Genomic DNA, 17,731 nt, shown 5'->3' with positions numbered 1-17,731 from the left:
TCAGTCAAGAAATGTATAATGATACAAATGTTTTTTAGTTTTTTTTTATAAATTATGTTCTTTTTAACTTTCTATTAATCGAAGGATCCTGAAAAAAAAAACACAAACATTTGAAAAACTGTTTTCAACATTGATTATAAAAAAAAAAAATTCTTGAGCAGCATATCATCATATTTTTATAATATTTCACATTATAACCGTTTACTGTATTTTGATCAAATAAATAGTCTTACTGACCCCAAACTTTTGAATGGTAGTATAAATTAAACATACATATATTAAACCGTATTAGAATATAGATTAAACGTAATATTATGCGACTATTTATTTCTCTTTTACCAGTCCAGAAAGTGTAATATACTGTATCTGTTAACTTAAATTCGATGGTCAACTTTAGACCTTCTACTGACTATAAGTAACTTTGCAACTACATGCTAACTAGCTTATTAGTGTATTAGTAAACGGTTAGGTTGGGGTTAGTAGAATAAGTTAACATGTTCTTGCCAAGTTACTTATAGTCAGTAGAAGGTCTAAACTGGACCATCGAAGTGAAGTGTGTAACCTGCTGTATCTAATGATCTTATCTGAGACTGTTAGTGTGTGATTTACATTTTGTGTGTAGTGTAATTTTTGTTACTGTGTTGTAACTGTAAAAAGTGTTTTCTTAATGCATTTCTCAGAAATCTGTAAACTGTCTGATCTTGAATCATTGGCGTCCTGCATTAAACTGGCCAGACTGGATCTGCGTGGAAACCCTGTCCACAAAACTGCCAACATAGAGTCCGAGATCAGCCAGCTTTTGCCATTGGTTACTGCCCTGTCTCTTTGATGTGCAGTGTGTGTGTGTGTGTGTGTGTCACTGACTTTACATGTACTGATTTAGATAGTAATTAGAGCTCACTAACCATTTCTAAACCCGTACCTCATGTGCTGAACCTGATCCGACTTAAAGTGATAGTTCACCCAGAAATTAAGTCTGTTTTCAAAGTCCATTTGTTAGGCTGTATGTATTTGTATGTACGTATATTTTGATGAATGTTCATGCTGCTCTTTTCCATAAAATGACAGTCCTAATTTAAAATAAATTACATTTAACTTTAGACACTGACATGAGAGACATTTTAAATGGTTTTGGTGAACTGTGCCTTTAAAAACAGTCCGCATCCTGTCTGTCTGTGTGTTTGTGTTTGTGTGTGATAAATGACGGTTCTCATTTCAAATAAAGTTTGACCACTTATGAACCCCGCACCGCATGCTGATAGAGAAATGTTTTGCAACATCTGCTTCTACTTTTAACCCTTAAAGTTCTGACGGTCCTGATATTGTTCTTGCGATGTATCTGTGAAGATAAGCCATCCGTGGTGTGAATATTCACGCCAATAAAGAAACATGTTTCTTCTTCCCCATGTGTGTGTCTAGTTGGGTCTAATTCTTTGATGACCTCACACTGTAAATATTAGTCTAATTAAAGACTTCAGATGGAAGATGCTAAGTGTTGTGCAATTATGACTGCAAGCACCAATTTAAGGAACATCCCAATGTAATGTGCATTATATCGATGCGATGATTTCTTCAGTCATTAAGATATATAATAATCTAGTGCCTTTGACTAATATTTACTTGCATTTAAAAAAATGTTAAACTGTAGATGTAATTATAAATGCAACCAGTTTTTAAATATAAGTACAAAGTAAAAATGTGTACACAAGTGCATTGTATCAATTATTAATTTCAATGTTAGTAGGCTACATAGTACATGAAAGACGCCTAATGTGAAGTGGCCTATGTCCCAGGAGGGGTAGCAGGCATAAATGAAATTAATGTAAAGTGGGACCATGAAAATGTTATCTGGAAAGATATTTAGTTCTGATAATCCAAATATTTAGCACGTAAGCAGAAATCGCTGGAGAAGCAGCATGACTTCAAGTCTAAGTATTCCCATGTTATAATCTTTTCTAGCCATGTTTTAAGGCAATACATAATGCATCTGTTTTAAAGTGTTTTGCTAGGCAGACATTTTTGACCATCATAACTTCCTTTTTAAATGTAAAGCATGGGTTCAGGTGGGCATTTGAAGAAATAATTAATTTGTGATACGACAAGGTGAAGTGCATTGTATGCATCGATCGTTTAGCCATTTATTATAGCAATTATGTTTGTTGAGCTGTAATTACAGGAGTATTGATGCCTTTGTGCTTGTTGATTCATAACAGAGCACGTTTTTGTATTAAGAACTGGTTTGCCTGCAATGACGTGATGTATTTTAATGATGATCAATTTAAATCACTGAATGGGGCTAATCATGTATTTCAGTTACAGGATTTTTAGCTTTCTAATGTTTTTAATGTCTCTCTATCTGCCTGTCTGCTGTGTTGCCACCAAAAGAAGGAATGGTTTATCCATTAAATTGTATATTTAGTATGTGTTACTGTCTCACTGACCTGGCTAACTTGTGTGTCATCTTCCATGCCCAGAATGACTCCTACAGTAGGCCTATTGCATGATTTTTAAACATTTCAGTCATCAGGTTAAACCAGTTCTCACACAGGTTAGCCCTACCCTATATATAATAGTAACAGCTAGACACTTGCTGGAGTTCAATCCTAAATTAAACGCTCATCGATGTATTATATCGATGAGACATTACAAAAGGGGATTTATCGAGTGGAGACGTAAACAAGGCATAAACAAGACTGACACTTTTACAAACTGCAAAGGACTGCAAACAAGTAAGGAAAAACTTTATCATTACATGAAAGGATCTCACCTGAGAAAATCTACTGCTATTTACTATAGCCTATGTACTACTGTATTTTATTACTGAATTACAGTTACTGTGGTATTTTGGTGTTTGGGAAATGTGTTCTGCAATATAAATATATGGAAACTATATTCTGGGTGTCCAGAGAGGTTTCTCTCCAAAAAACGTGTAAGGGACTAGGGGTAATGTACAGACAACTGAATGGCCATTATCAAAAAATAAACCCACATAGGGTGATCAGAACGACCCTGACACCAAAGCAATTTATTTTGTGATAATTGCCAGCCGACTTTCAAATGTTTGAAGTCGTAAAATGGCTTGGGAGGGTTACTTTCCAAATGTATTCCGTTACAGTTACAAATTACTTAATAAAAAAAAGTATTCAGTAACGTAATCCAAGTACCACAATATGAAAGTAATGTAATCTGATTACTTTTGGATTACTTCAAGGTAAAATATTATAAAAAATAAAATAAAAACTTTTATTTACCCTTTCGCACGTACGATCACACCGGTGTGATTAGAACGGTCAGCGCATCACGTGATCAACTGCTAAATTCAAATGTGCTTTCGCGCGTTGGCTGGCGCTGAGCCAGAGATGGACCTGCTCGCGCTTGTCATATATCACAACTATTCAGTGTTTTCAACCACATAATGTTTATTTTAGGTTTCAGGCATTTAAAATCACATAAGTACTAGCAAACCAATGAATTTGAGTTTGTAAAATACACACAGATGTCTATGGAAGTGCCAATAATAATCCTTTCCATTATAATAAGACGACATGTTTTATTCATATCAGATACACAATGTGTAAGTAGCTTTACATTTTACCCTATTCTTCTCCCAGTTAACCTGCCACTTACTTTCATGTATTTCGTGAGAAGTGGAGGAATTGACGTGTTGTAAATCCAGCACAAACTAACATGGCGCCGCCCATCGCGCATACAGCTCAACTAACGCGATCGTTATAAAAGTGTTTAAACAACCAAACACATCCACATGCACATATTTGACAATCGGAATATCTGTGTTTCATGCTATATCTAACATATTTTTGAATATTTTGAATCAAAAAGAGAAAATTGCATAAAAGCAGATCATCATTCATTCAGCGCTGTGTTGTGTTTGCGCTGTGTCACGTGACAAGCAATGACGCGTCACCATGGAAACGATAAAGTGACAGGTTCTAAATAACGGTCGCCTTGAAAAACTCACGCTGGGGGGTCAGTTAGAATATTTTAAACTTACGTGTGAAAGGGTTAAGAATTCCACAGCCCTGAATATATATTTACGTAAATGGCTATACAGACATCTAGTGGCTATATGGTGTATTATTACAGAATAGTTTGTTTTATTTTTAACTAACATGTACAAGGAAAAAATAAAAACACAACATTTAAAAATTCTACACACAATCTACATATTAGTTTATTTTACAATGGGCCTACATGTTGACTAAAGCCGTGATCTTTCTTCATTTGCCTGACTGAATTTATGGGCATTGGCAGTGGGAGTTCCCCTACGTTACAGCGAACATCCGTTTATCTATGCGAACATCCCGTTAAGAGAGAAGAGATTAAGAAAGGACATTTTGGGTACTAAAAAAGATACTCTCCTAATTTCTACAGATTACACCATCCATGAATTGAAAGCGTTTTTACCCGCGGGTAAGACTCATTACTGTGAACAGAACCAGGAACTGCTGTAGCTATAATCAGCGCTTAATATATAGTGTTATTATGTCAAAATACGGATTTATCACGTTTTAAATTAAACCATTGTAATCCTGAAAGTATTACCCCCTTTTTCAAAATGTAACTATAATCTGATTACCACATTTTTTGACGTAACTGTAACGGATTACAGTTACTGGATTTTTGTATCCTGATTACATAACGCCGTTACATGTATTCCGTTACTCCCCAACCCTATATAAGTGTCTTATGTTCCCCAAGGCTGCATTTATCTGAATCAAAAGTAGAGTAAAAACAGTAAAATTGTGAAATATTATTACAATTTAAAATAGCAGTTTTGTATGTGAATATATTGTAAAATGTAATTTGTTTCTGTGATCCTTCAGAAATCATTCTAATATAATTATTTGATGATCAAGAACCATTACTGATTATTATCAATGTTGAAAACAGTTGTTCTGCTTCAAATTTTTGTGGAAATCACAATAGCAATTTATTTAAGAATATTTAATGAATATATAGTTCAAAAGAACAACATTTGTTTGAAATATAAATCGTTTGTAACATTACATCTTTACTTGTAACATATTTACTGTTACTTTTGATCAATTTAATAAAAAAATCTGGGTTTAATTTGCAATATTAACTGCCTGTCTGTGCATTATGCTGCCTAGTACACTACTTAGTCAATAAATAAATGAATGTAAAAAAAGTGATTAAGACAACATTATTTCAGTAACTGTTGAATAAGAGAAAAAGGAGTATGTTGGGGGTAAAAATCCGCTCAGTTGAAGGGGATAAAGTTACCCTTAAAAAAGTAAAATTGTAGCCAAAAATAATGCTCCACTTGCTGTGTTCATTTTCAGAACACAAAAAAAAAACTTTTTGGTGAAATCTGAGAGCTTTCTGTCCCTCCATAGACATATATGCAACTAACACTTTGACGCTTTGAAAAGTTAATAAAGAGATCGTAAAACTAATCCATATTAATTGAGCAGTTTAGTCCAAATTTTCTGAAGAGATGTGATTGCTTTCTATAATGAACAGATTGAATTGAATGTTGATCATCAGCGAACATTAACAGAAGCTCAACCGATCTTGCTTGATGCGTGAGAACAAAACTCTTGCACGAAACACAAGAATGAACCTCATTGGTTCTTGCAGAAGCTCAAACTTGCTACGTAACACGAGAATGAACCTCATTGGTTCTTGCAGAAGCTCAAACGTGCTGCGTAACACGAAAATGAACCTTATTGGTTCTTGCAGAAGCTCAAACTTGCTACGTAACACGAGAATGAACCTAATTGGTTCTTGCAGAAGCTCAAACTTGCTACGTAACATGAGAATGAACCTCATTGGTTCTTGCAGAAGCTCAAACGTGCTGCGTAACACGAGAATGAACCTCATTGGTTCTTGCAGAAGCTCAAACTTGCTACGTAACACGAGAATGAACCTAATTGGTTCTTGCAGAAGCTCAAACTTGCTACATAACACGAGAATGAACCTCATTGGTTCTTGCAGAAGCTCAAACGTGCTGCGTAACACAAGAATGAACCTAATTGGTTCTTGCAGAAGCTCAAACGTGCTGCGTAACATGAGAATGAACCTCATTGGTTCTTGCAGAAGCTCAAACGTGCTACGTAACACGAGAATGAACCTCATTGGTTCTTGCAGAAGCTCAAACTTGCTACGTAACACGAGAATGAACCTAATTGGTTCTTGCAGAAGCTCAAACTTGCTACGTAACATGAGAATGAACCTCATTGGTTCTTGCAGAAGCTCAAACGAGATGCGTAACACGAGAATAACCCTCATTGGTTCTTGCTGAAGCTCAAACGCGCTGCGTAACACGAGAATGAACCTCATTGGTTCTTGCAGAAGCTCAAACGTGATGCGTAACATGAGAATGAACCTCATTGGTTCTTGCAGAAGCTCAAACGTGATGCGTAACACGAGAATAACCCTCATTGGTTCTTGCTGAAGCTCAAACGTGCTGCGTAACACAAGAATGAACCTCATTGGTTCTTGCTGAAGCTCAAACGTGCTGCGTAACACGAGAATGAACCTCATTGGTTCTTGCAGAAGCTCAAACGTGATGCGTAACATGAGAATGAACCTCATTGGTTCTTGCAGAAGCTCAAACGTGCTGCGTAACACGAGAATGAACCTCATTGGTTCTTGCAGAAGCTCAAACGTGCTGCGTAACACAAGAATGAACCTCATTGGTTCTTGCAGAAGCTCAAACGTGCTGCGTAACACAAGAATGAACCTCATTGGTTCTTGCTGAAGCTCAAACGTGCTGCGTAACACGAGAATTAACCTCATTGGTTCTTGCAGAAGCTCAAACGTGCTGCGTAACACGAGAATGAACCTCATTGGTTCTTGCAGAAGCTCAAACGTGCTGCGTAACACAAGAATGAACCTCATTGGTTCTTGCTGAAGCTCAAACGTGCTGCGTAACACGAGAATGAACCTCATTGGTTCTTGCAGAAGCTCAAACGTGATGCGTAACACGAGAATGAACCTCATTGGTTCTTGCAGAAGCTCAAACGTGCTGTGTAACACGAGAATGAACCTCATTGGTTCTTGCAGAAGCTCAAACGTGCTGCGTAACACGAGAATGAACCTTATTGGTTCTTGCAGAAGCTCAAACGTGCTGCGTAACATGAGAATGAACCTCATTGGTTCTTGCAAAAGCTCAAACGTGCTGTGTAACACGAGAATGAACCTCATTGGTTCTTGCAGAAGCTCAAACGTGCTGCATAACATGAGAATGAACCTCATTGGTTCTTGCAAAAGCTCAAACGTGATGCGTAACACGAGAATAACCCTCATTGGTTCTTGCTGAAGCTCAAACGTGCTGCGTAACACGAGAATGAACCTCATTGGTTCTTGCTGAAGCTCAAACGCGCTGCGTAACACGAGAATGAACCTCATTGGTTCTTGCAGAAGCTCAAACGCGCTGCGTAACACGAGAATGAACCTCATTGGTTCTTGCAGAAGCTCAAACGTGCTGCGTAACACGAGAATGAGCCTCATTGGTTCTTGCAGAAGCTCAAACGTGATGCGTAACATGAGAATGAACCTCATTGGTTCTTGCAGAAGCTCAAACGTGCTACGTAACACGAGAATTAACCTCATTGGTTCTTGCAGAAGCTCAAACTTGCTACGTAACACGAGAATGAACCTCATTGGTTCTTGCAGAAGCTTAAACGTGCTGCGTAACACGAGAATGAACCTAATTGGTTCTTGCAGAAGCTCAAACTTGCTACGTAACATGAGAATGAACCTCATTGGTTCTTGCAGAAGCTCAAACTTGCTACGTAACACGAGAATGAACCTCATTGGTTCTTGCAAAAGCTCAAACGTGCTACGTAACACGAGAATGAACCTCATTGGTTCTTGCAGAAGCTCAAACGTGCTGCGTAACATGAGAATGAACCTAATTGGTTCTTGCAGAAGCTCAAACTTGCTACGTAACACGAGAATGAACCTCATTGGTTCTTGCAGAAGCTCAAACGTGCTGCGTAACACGAGAATAAACCTCATTGGTTCTTGCAGAAGCTCAAACTTGCTACGTAACACGAGAATGAACCTCATTGGTTCTTGCAGAAGCTCAAACGTGCTGCGTAACATGAGAATGAACCTCATTGGTTCTTGCTGAAGCTCAAACGTGCTGCGTAACATGAGAATGAACCTCATTGGTTCTTGCAGAAGCTCAAACGTGCTGCGTAACATGAGAATGAACCTCATTGGTTCTTGCAGAAGCTCAAACGTGCTGCGTAACATGAGAATGAACCTCATTGGTTCTTGCTGAAGCTCAATCGTGCTGTGTAACACGAAAATGAACCTTATTGGTTCTTGCAGAAGCTCAAGCGTGCTGCGTAACACGAGAATGAACCTAATTGGTTCTTGCAGAAGCTCAAACTTGCTACGTAACATGAGAATGAACCTCAGTGGTTCTTGCAGAAGCTCAAACTTGCTACGTAACATGAGAATGAACCTCATTGGTTCTTGCAGAAGCTCAAACTTGCTACGTAACACGAGAATGAACCTCATTGGTTCTTGCAGAAGCTCAAACGTGCTGCGTAACATGAGAATGAACCTCATTGGTTCTTGCTGAAGCTCAAACGTGCTGCGTAACATGAGAATGAACCTCATTGGTTCTTGCAGAAGCTCAAACGTGCTGCGTAACATGAGAATGAACCTCATTGGTTCTTGCAGAAGCTCAAACGTGCTGCGTAACATGAGAATGAACCTCATTGGTTCTTGCTGAAGCTCAATCGTGCTGTGTAACACGAAAATGAACCTTATTGGTTCTTGCAGAAGCTCAAGCGTGCTGCGTAACACGAGAATGAACCTAATTGGTTCTTGCAGAAGCTCAAACTTGCTACGTAACATGAGAATGAACCTCAGTGGTTCTTGCAGAAGCTCAAACTTGCTACGTAACATGAGAATGAACCTCATTGGTTCTTGCAGAAGCTCAAACTTGCTACGTAACACGAGAATGAACCTCATTGGTTCTTGCAAAAGCTCAAACGTGCTGCGTAACACGAGAATGAACCTCATTGGTTCTTGCTGAAGCTCAAACGTGCTGCGTAACACGAGAATGAACCTCATTGGTTCTTGCAGAAGCTCAAATGTGCTGCGTAACACGAGAATGAACCTCATTGGTTCTTGCAGAAGCTCAAACGTGCTGCGTAACACGAGAATGAACCTCATTGGTTCTTGCAGAAGCTCAAACATGCTGCGTAACACGAGAATGAACCTCATTGGTTCTTGCAGAAGCTCAAACGTGCTGCCTAACACGAGAATGAACCTCATTGGTTCTTGCAGAAGCTCAAACGTGCTGCGTAACACGAGAATGAACCTCATTGGTTCTTGCTGAAGCTCAAACGCGCTGCGTAACACGAGAATGAACCTCATTGGTTCTTGCAGAAGCTCAAACGCGCTGCGTAACACGAGAATGAACCTCATTGGTTCTTGCAGAAGCTCAAACGTGCTGCGTAACACGAGAATGAGCCTCATTGGTTCTTGCAGAAGCTCAAACGTGATGCGTAACATGAGAATGAACCTCATTGGTTCTTGCAGAAGCTCAAACGTGCTACGTAACACGAGAATTAACCTCATTGGTTCTTGCAGAAGCTCAAACGTGCTGCGTAACACGAGAATGAGCCTCATTGGTTCTTGCAGAAGCTCAAACGTGATGCGTAACATGAGAATGAACCTCATTGGTTCTTGCAGAAGCTCAAACGTGCTACGTAACACGAGAATTAACCTCATTGGTTCTTGCAGAAGCTCAAACGTGCTGCGTAACACGAGAATGAACCTCATTGGTTCTTGCAGAAGCTTAAACGTGCTGCGTAACACGAGAATGAACCTCATTGGTTCTTGCAGAAGCTCAAACGTGCTGCGTAACATGAGAATGAACCTCATTGGTTCTTGCAGAAGCTCAAACTTGCTACGTAACACGAGAATTAACCTCATTGGTTCTTGCAGAAGCTCAAACTTGCTACGTAACACGAGAATGAACCTCATTGGTTCTTGCAGAAGCTTAAACGTGCTGCGTAACACGAGAATGAACCTCATTGGTTCTTGCAGAAGCTCAAACGTGCTGCGTAACATGAGAATGAACCTCATTGGTTCTTGCAGAAGCTCAAACTTGCTACGTAACACGAGAATGAACCTCATTGGTTCTTGCAGAAGCTCAAACTTGCTACGTAACACGAGAATGAACCTAATTGGTTCTTGCAGAAGCTCAAACTTGCTACGTAACACGAGAATGAACCTCATTGGTTCTTGCAAAAGCTCAAACGTGCTACGTAACACGAGAATGAACCTCATTGGTTCTTGCAAAAGCTCAAACGTGCTACGTAACACGAGAATGAACCTCATTGGTTCTTGCAGAAGCTCAAACTTGCTACGTAACATGAGAATGAACCTCAGTGGTTCTTGCAGAAGCTCAAACTTGCTACGTAACATGAGAATGAACCTCATTGGTTCTTGCAGAAGCTCAAACTTGCTACGTAACACGAGAATGAACCTCATTGGTTCTTGCAAAAGCTCAAACGTGCTGCGTAACACGAGAATGAACCTCATTGGTTCATGCAGAAGCTCAAACGTGCTGTGTAACACGAGAATGAACCTCATTGGTTCTTGCTGAAGCTCAAACGTGCTGCGTAACACGAGAATGAACCTCATTGGTTCTTGCAGAAGCTCAAATGTGCTGCGTAACACGAGAATGAACCTCATTGGTTCTTGCAGAAGCTCAAACGTGCTGCGTAACACGAGAATGAACCTCATTGGTTCTTGCAGAAGCTCAAACATGCTGCGTAACACGAGAATGAACCTCATTGGTTCTTGCAGAAGCTCAAACGTGCTGCCTAACACGAGAATGAACCTCATTGGTTCTTGCAGAAGCTCAAACGTGCTGCGTAACACGAGAATGAACCTCATTGGTTCTTGCAGAAGCTCAAACGTGCTGCGTAACACGAGAATGAACCTCATTGGTTCTTGCAGAATCTCAAAAGTGCTGCGTAACATGAGAATGAACCTCATTGGTTCTTGCAGAAGCTCAAACTTGCTACGTAACACGAGAATGAACCTCATTGGTTCTTGCAGAAGCTCAAACTTGCTACGTAACACGAGAATGAACCTCATTGGTTCTTGCAGAAGCTCAAACTTGCTACGTAACACGAGAATGAACCTAATTGGTTCTTGCAGAAGCTCAAACTTGCTACGTAACACGAGAATGAACCTCATTGGTTCTTGCAGAAGCTCAAACGTGCTGCGTAACACGAGAATAAACCTCATTGGTTCTTGCAGAAGCTCAAAGTTGCTACGTAACATGAGAATTAACCTCATTGGTTCTTGCTGAAGCTCAAACGTGCTGCGTAACATGAGAATGAACCTCATTGGTTCTTGCAGAAGCTCAAACGTGCTACGTAACACGAGAATGAACCTCATTGGTTCTTGCAGAAGCTCAAACGTGCTGCGTAACACGAGAATAAACCTCATTGGTTCTTGCAGAAGCTCAAAGTTGCTACGTAACATGAGAATGAACCTCATTGGTTCTTGCAGAAGCTCAAACGTGCTGTGTAACACGAAAATGAACCTTATTGGTTCTTGCAGAAGCTCAAGCGTGCTGCGTAACACGAGAATGAACCTCATTGGTTCTTGCAGAAGCTCAAACTTGCTACGTAACACGAGAATGAACCTCATTGGTTCTTGCAGAAGCTCAAACGTGCTGCGTAACACGAGAATAAACCTCATTGGTTCTTGCAGAAGCTCAAACGTGCTGCGTAACACGAGAATGAACCTCATTGGTTCTTGCAGAAGCTCAAACGTGCTACGTAACACGAAAATGAACCTTATTGGTTCTTGCAGAAGCTCAAACGTGCTGCGTAACACGAGAATGAACCTCATTGGTTCTTGCAGAAGCTCAAACGTGCTACGTAACACGAGAATGAACCTCATTGGTTCTTGCAGAAGCTCAAACGTGCTGCGTAACACGAGAATAAACCTCATTGGTTCTTGCAGAAGCTCAAAGTTGCTACGTAACATGAGAATGAACCTCATTGGTTCTTGCAGAAGCTCAAACGTGCTACGTAACACGAAAATGAACCTTATTGGTTCTTGCAGAAGCTCAAGCGTGCTGCGTAACACGAGAATGAACCTCATTGGTTCTTGCAGAAGCTCAAACTTGCTACGTAACACGAGAATGAACCTCATTGGTTCTTGCAGAAGCTCAAACGTGCTGCGTAACACGAGAATAAACCTCATTGGTTCTTGCAGAAGCTCAAAGTTGCTACGTAACATGAGAATGAACCTCATTGGTTCTTGCAGAAGCTCAAACGTGCTGCGTAACATGAGAATGAACCTCATTGGTTCTTGCAGAAGCTCAAACGTTCTGCCTAACACAAAAATGAACCTCTTAGGTTCATGCCGAAGCTCAAACGTTCTGCGTATCACGACAATGAACCACGAGAATGAACCTCATTGGCTCTTGCTGAAGCTCAAACGTGCTGCGTAACACGAGAATGAACCTCATTGGTTCTTGCTGAAGCTCAAACGTACTGCGTAACATGAGATTTAACCTCATTGGTTCTTGCAGAAGCTCAAACGTACTGCGTAACACGAGAATGAACCTCATTGGTTCTTGCAGAAGCTCAAACGTGCTGCGTAACACGAGAATGAACCTCATTGGTTCTTGCTGAAGCTCAAACGTACTGCGTAACACGAGAATGAACCTCATTGGTTCTTGCAGAAGCTTAAACGTGCTGCGTAACACGAGAATGAACCTCATTGGTTCTTGCAGAAGCTCAAACGTGCTGCGTAACACGAGAATGAACCTCATTGGTTCTTGCAGAAGCTTAAACGTGCTGCGTAACACGAGAATGAACCTCATTGGTTCTTGCAGAAGCTCAAACGTGCTGCGTAACATGAGAATGAACCTCATTGGTTCTTGCAGAAGCTCAAACTTGCTACGTAACACGAGAATGAACCTCATTGGTTCTTGCAGAAGCTCAAACTTGCTACGTAACACGAGAATGAACCTAATTGGTTCTTGCAGAAGCTCAAACTTGCTACGTAACACGAGAATGAACCTCATTGGTTCTTGCAAAAGCTCAAACGTGCTACGTAACACGAGAATGAACCTCATTGGTTCTTGCAAAAGCTCAAACGTGCTACGTAACACGAGAATGAACCTCATTGGTTCTTGCAGAAGCTCAAACGTGCTGCGTAACATGAGAATGAACCTAATTGGTTCTTGCAGAAGCTCAAACTTGCTACGTAACACGAGAATGAACCTCATTGGTTCTTGCAGAAGCTCAAACGTGCTGCGTAACACGAGAATAAACCTCATTGGTTCTTGCAGAAGCTCAAACTTGCTACGTAACACGAGAATGAACCTCATTGGTTCTTGCAGAAGCTCAAACGTGCTGCGTAACATGAGAATGAACCTCATTGGTTCTTGCTGAAGCTCAAACGTGCTGCGTAACATGAGAATGAACCTCATTGGTTCTTGCAGAAGCTCAAACGTGCTGCGTAACATGAGAATGAACCTCATTGGTTCTTGCAGAAGCTCAAACGTGCTGCGTAACATGAGAATGAACCTCATTGGTTCTTGCTGAAGCTCAATCGTGCTGTGTAACACGAAAATGAACCTTATTGGTTCTTGCAGAAGCTCAAGCGTGCTGCGTAACATGAGAATGAACCTCATTGGTTCTTGCAGAAGCTCAAACTTGCTACGTAACACGAGAATGAACCTCATTGGTTCTTGCAGAAGCTCAAACTTGCTACGTAACATGAGAATGAACCTCAGTGGTTCTTGCAGAAGCTCAAACTTGCTACGTAACATGAGAATGAACCTCATTGGTTCTTGCAGAAGCTCAAACTTGCTACGTAACACGAGAATGAACCTCATTGGTTCTTGCAAAAGCTCAAACGTGCTGCGTAACACGAGAATGAACCTCATTGGTTCATGCAGAAGCTCAAACGTGCTGTGTAACACGAGAATGAACCTCATTGGTTCTTGCTGAAGCTCAAACGTGCTGCGTAACACGAGAATGAACCTCATTGGTTCTTGCAGAAGCTCAAATGTGCTGCGTAACACGAGAATGAACCTCATTGGTTCTTGCAGAAGCTCAAACGTGCTGCGTAACACGAGAATGAACCTCATTGGTTCTTGCAGAAGCGCAAACATGCTGCGTAACACGAGAATGAACCTCATTGGTTCTTGCAGAAGCTCAAACGTGCTGCCTAACACGAGAATGAACCTCATTGGTTCTTGCAGAAGCTCAAACGTGCTGCGTAACACGAGAATGAACCTCATTGGTTCTTGCAGAAGCTCAAACGTGCTGCGTAACACGAGAATGAACCTCATTGGTTCTTGCAGAATCTCAAAAGTGCTGCGTAACATGAGAATGAACCTCATTGGTTCTTGCAGAAGCTCAAACTTGCTACGTAACACGAGAATGAACCTCATTGGTTCTTGCAGAAGCTCAAACTTGCTACGTAACACGAGAATGAACCTCATTGGTTCTTGCAGAAGCTCAAACTTGCTACGTAACACGAGAATGAACCTAATTGGTTCTTGCAGAAGCTCAAACTTGCTACGTAACACGAGAATGAACCTCATTGGTTCTTGCAGAAGCTCAAACGTGCTGCGTAACACGAGAATAAACCTCATTGGTTCTTGCAGAAGCTCAAAGTTGCTACGTAACATGAGAATTAACCTCATTGGTTCTTGCTGAAGCTCAAACGTGCTGCGTAACATGAGAATGAACCTCATTGGTTCTTGCAGAAGCTCAAACGTGCTACGTAACACGAGAATGAACCTCATTGGTTCTTGCAGAAGCTCAAACGTGCTGCGTAACACGAGAATAAACCTCATTGGTTCTTGCAGAAGCTCAAAGTTGCTACGTAACATGAGAATGAACCTCATTGGTTCTTGCAGAAGCTCAAACGTGCTGTGTAACACGAAAATGAACCTTATTGGTTCTTGCAGAAGCTCAAGCGTGCTGCGTAACACGAGAATGAACCTCATTGGTTCTTGCAGAAGCTCAAACTTGCTACGTAACACGAGAATGAACCTCATTGGTTCTTGCAGAAGCTCAAACGTGCTGCGTAACACGAGAATAAACCTCATTGGTTCTTGCAGAAGCTCAAACGTGCTGCGTAACACGAGAATGAACCTCATTGGTTCTTGCAGAAGCTCAAACGTGCTACGTAACACGAAAATGAACCTTATTGGTTCTTGCAGAAGCTCAAACGTGCTGCGTAACACGAGAATGAACCTCATTGGTTCTTGCAGAAGCTCAAACGTGCTACGTAACACGAGAATGAACCTCATTGGTTCTTGCAGAAGCTCAAATGTGCTGCGTAACACGAGAATAAACCTCATTGGTTCTTGCAGAAGCTCAAAGTTGCTACGTAACATGAGAATGAACCTCATTGGTTCTTGCAGAAGCTCAAACGTGCTACGTAACACGAAAATGAACCTTATTGGTTCTTGCAGAAGCTCAAGCGTGCTGCGTAACACGAGAATGAACCTCATTGGTTCTTGCAGAAGCTCAAACTTGCTACGTAACACGAGAATGAACCTCATTGGTTCTTGCAGAAGCTCAAACGTGCTGCGTAACACGAGAATAAACCTCATTGGTTCTTGCAGAAGCTCAAAGTTGCTACGTAACATGAGAATGAACCTCATTGGTTCTTGCAGAAGCTCAAACGTGCTGTGTAACACGAAAATGAACCTTATTGGTTCTTGCAGAAGCTCAAGCGTGCTGCGTAACACGAGAATGAACCTCATTGGTTCTTGCAGAAGCTCAAACTTGCTACGTAACACGAGAATGAACCTCATTGGTTCTTGCAGAAGCTCAAACTTGCTACGTAACACGAAAATGAACCTTATTGGTTCTTGCAGAAGCTCAAACTTGCTACGTAACATGAGAATGAACCTCATTGGTTCTTGCAGAAGCTCAAACTTGCTACGTAACACGAGAATGAACCTCATTGGTTCTTGCAAAAGCTCAAACGTGCTACGTAACACGAGAATGAACCTCATTGGTTCTTGCAGAAGCTCAAATGTGCTGCGTAACACGAGAATAAACCTCATTGGTTCTTGCAGAAGCTCAAACTTGCTACGTAACATGAGAATGAACCTCATTGGTTCTTGCAGAAGCTCAAACTTGCTACGTAACACGAGAATGAACCTCATTGGTTCTTGCAAAAGCTCAAACGTGCTGCGTAACACGAGAATGAACCTCATTGGTTCTTGCAGAAGCTCAAACGTGCTGCCTAACACGAGAATGAACCTCATTGGTTCTTGCAGAAGCTCAAACGTGCTGCCTAACACGAGAATGAACCTCATTGGTTCTTGCTGAAGCTCAAACGTGCTGCGTAACACGAGAATGAACCTCATTGGTTCTTGCAGAAGCTCAAACGTGCTGCGTAACACGAGAATGAACCTCATTGGTTCTTGCAGAAGCTCAAACGTGCTGCGTAACACGAGAATGAACCTCATTGGTTCTTGCAGAATCTCAAAAGTGCTGCGTAACACGAGAATGAACCTCATTTGTTCTTGCAGAAGCTCAAACGTGCTGCGTAACATGAGATTGAACCTCATTGGTTCTTGCAGAAGCTCAAACGTGCTGCGTAACATGAGATTGAACCTCATTGGTTCTTGCAGAAGCTCAAACGTGCTGCGTAACACGAAAATGAACCTCATTGGTTCTTGCAGAAGCTCAAACGTGCTGCATAACACGAAAATGAACCTCATTGGTTCTTGCAGAAGCTCAAACGTGCTGCGTAACATGAGAATGAACCTCATTGGTTCTTTTTGAAGCTCAAACGTGCTGCGTAACACGAGAATGAACCTCATTGGTTCTTGCCGAAGCTCAAACGTTCTGCGTAACACGAAAATGAACCTCATTGGTTCTTGCAGAAGCTCAAACGTGCTGCGAAACACGAAAATGAACCTCATTGGTTCTTGCTGAAGCTCAAACGTGCTGCGTAACACGAGAATGAACCCCATTGGTTCTTGCCGAAGCTCAAACGTTCTGCGTAACACGAAAATGAACCTCATTGGTTCTTGCAGAAGCTCAAACGTGCTGCGAAACACGAAAATGAACCTCATTGGTTCTTGCAGAAGCTCAAACGTGCTGCATAACACGAAAATGAACCTCATTGGTTCTTGCAGAAGCTCAAACTTGCTGCGTAACACGAGAATGAACCTCATTGGTTCTTGCAAAAGCTCAAACGTGCTGCGTAACACGAGAATGAACCTCATTGGTTCTTGCTGAAGATCAAACGTGCGGCTTATCACGAAAATTAACCTCATTGGTTCTTGCAGAGGCTCAAACGTGCTGCCTAACACGAGAATGAACCTCATTGGTTCTTGCTGAAGCTCAAACGTGCTGCGTAACACGAGAATGAACCCCATTGGTTCTTGCAGAAGCTCAAACGTGCTGCGTAACACGAAAATGAGCCTCATTGGTTCTTGCAGAAGCTCAAACGTGCTGCGTATCACGACAATGAACCTCATTGGTTCTTGCAGAAGCTCAAACGTGCTGCCTAACACGAGATAGAACCTCATTGGTTCTTGCAGAAGCTCAAACGTACTGCGTAACATGAGATTTAACCTCATTGGTTCTTGCTGAAGCTCAAACGTACTGCGTAACATGAGATTTAACCTCATTGGTTCTTGCTGAAGCTTAAACGTGCTGCGTAACACGAGAATGAACCTTATTGGTTCTTGCAGAAGCTCAAA

General features: G+C 41.2%; 2 protein-coding genes across 3 annotated transcripts in view; both read left to right on the top strand.

Moving 5' to 3' along the window:
* Window positions 1–1,628, top strand: part of rabggta (Rab geranylgeranyltransferase subunit alpha) — a 31,796-nt gene extending 30,168 nt beyond the window's left edge. The window contains exon 17 of one of the 2 annotated variants that reach the window (XM_079588186.1): window positions 681–1,628. In XM_079588186.1, the coding sequence (XP_079444312.1) occupies window positions 681–829 (149 nt within the window). In that variant the 3' untranslated portion in view covers window positions 830–1,628. The remainder of the gene's footprint in view (window positions 1–680) is intronic. The other variant, XM_079588187.1, reaches the window with a different exon arrangement.
* A 938-nt stretch (window positions 1,629–2,566) lies between these two features.
* The window catches only part of tgm1 (transglutaminase 1, K polypeptide), a 29,460-nt gene continuing 14,295 nt past the window's right edge, over window positions 2,567–17,731 (top strand). Inside the window, exon 1 of the mRNA XM_079587659.1 lies at window positions 2,567–2,729. The gene's annotated coding sequence lies outside the window, so the exon portion shown is untranslated. The remainder of the gene's footprint in view (window positions 2,730–17,731) is intronic.

The sequence above is a fragment of the Phoxinus phoxinus genome (genome assembly GCF_949152265.1).
Source record: "Phoxinus phoxinus genome assembly, chromosome: 18".
NCBI classification, from domain to species: Eukaryota; Metazoa; Chordata; class Actinopteri; order Cypriniformes; family Leuciscidae; genus Phoxinus; species Phoxinus phoxinus.
The sequence above is the reverse complement of the archived record's forward strand: the minus strand, read 5'-3'. Positions and strand labels throughout refer to the sequence as shown.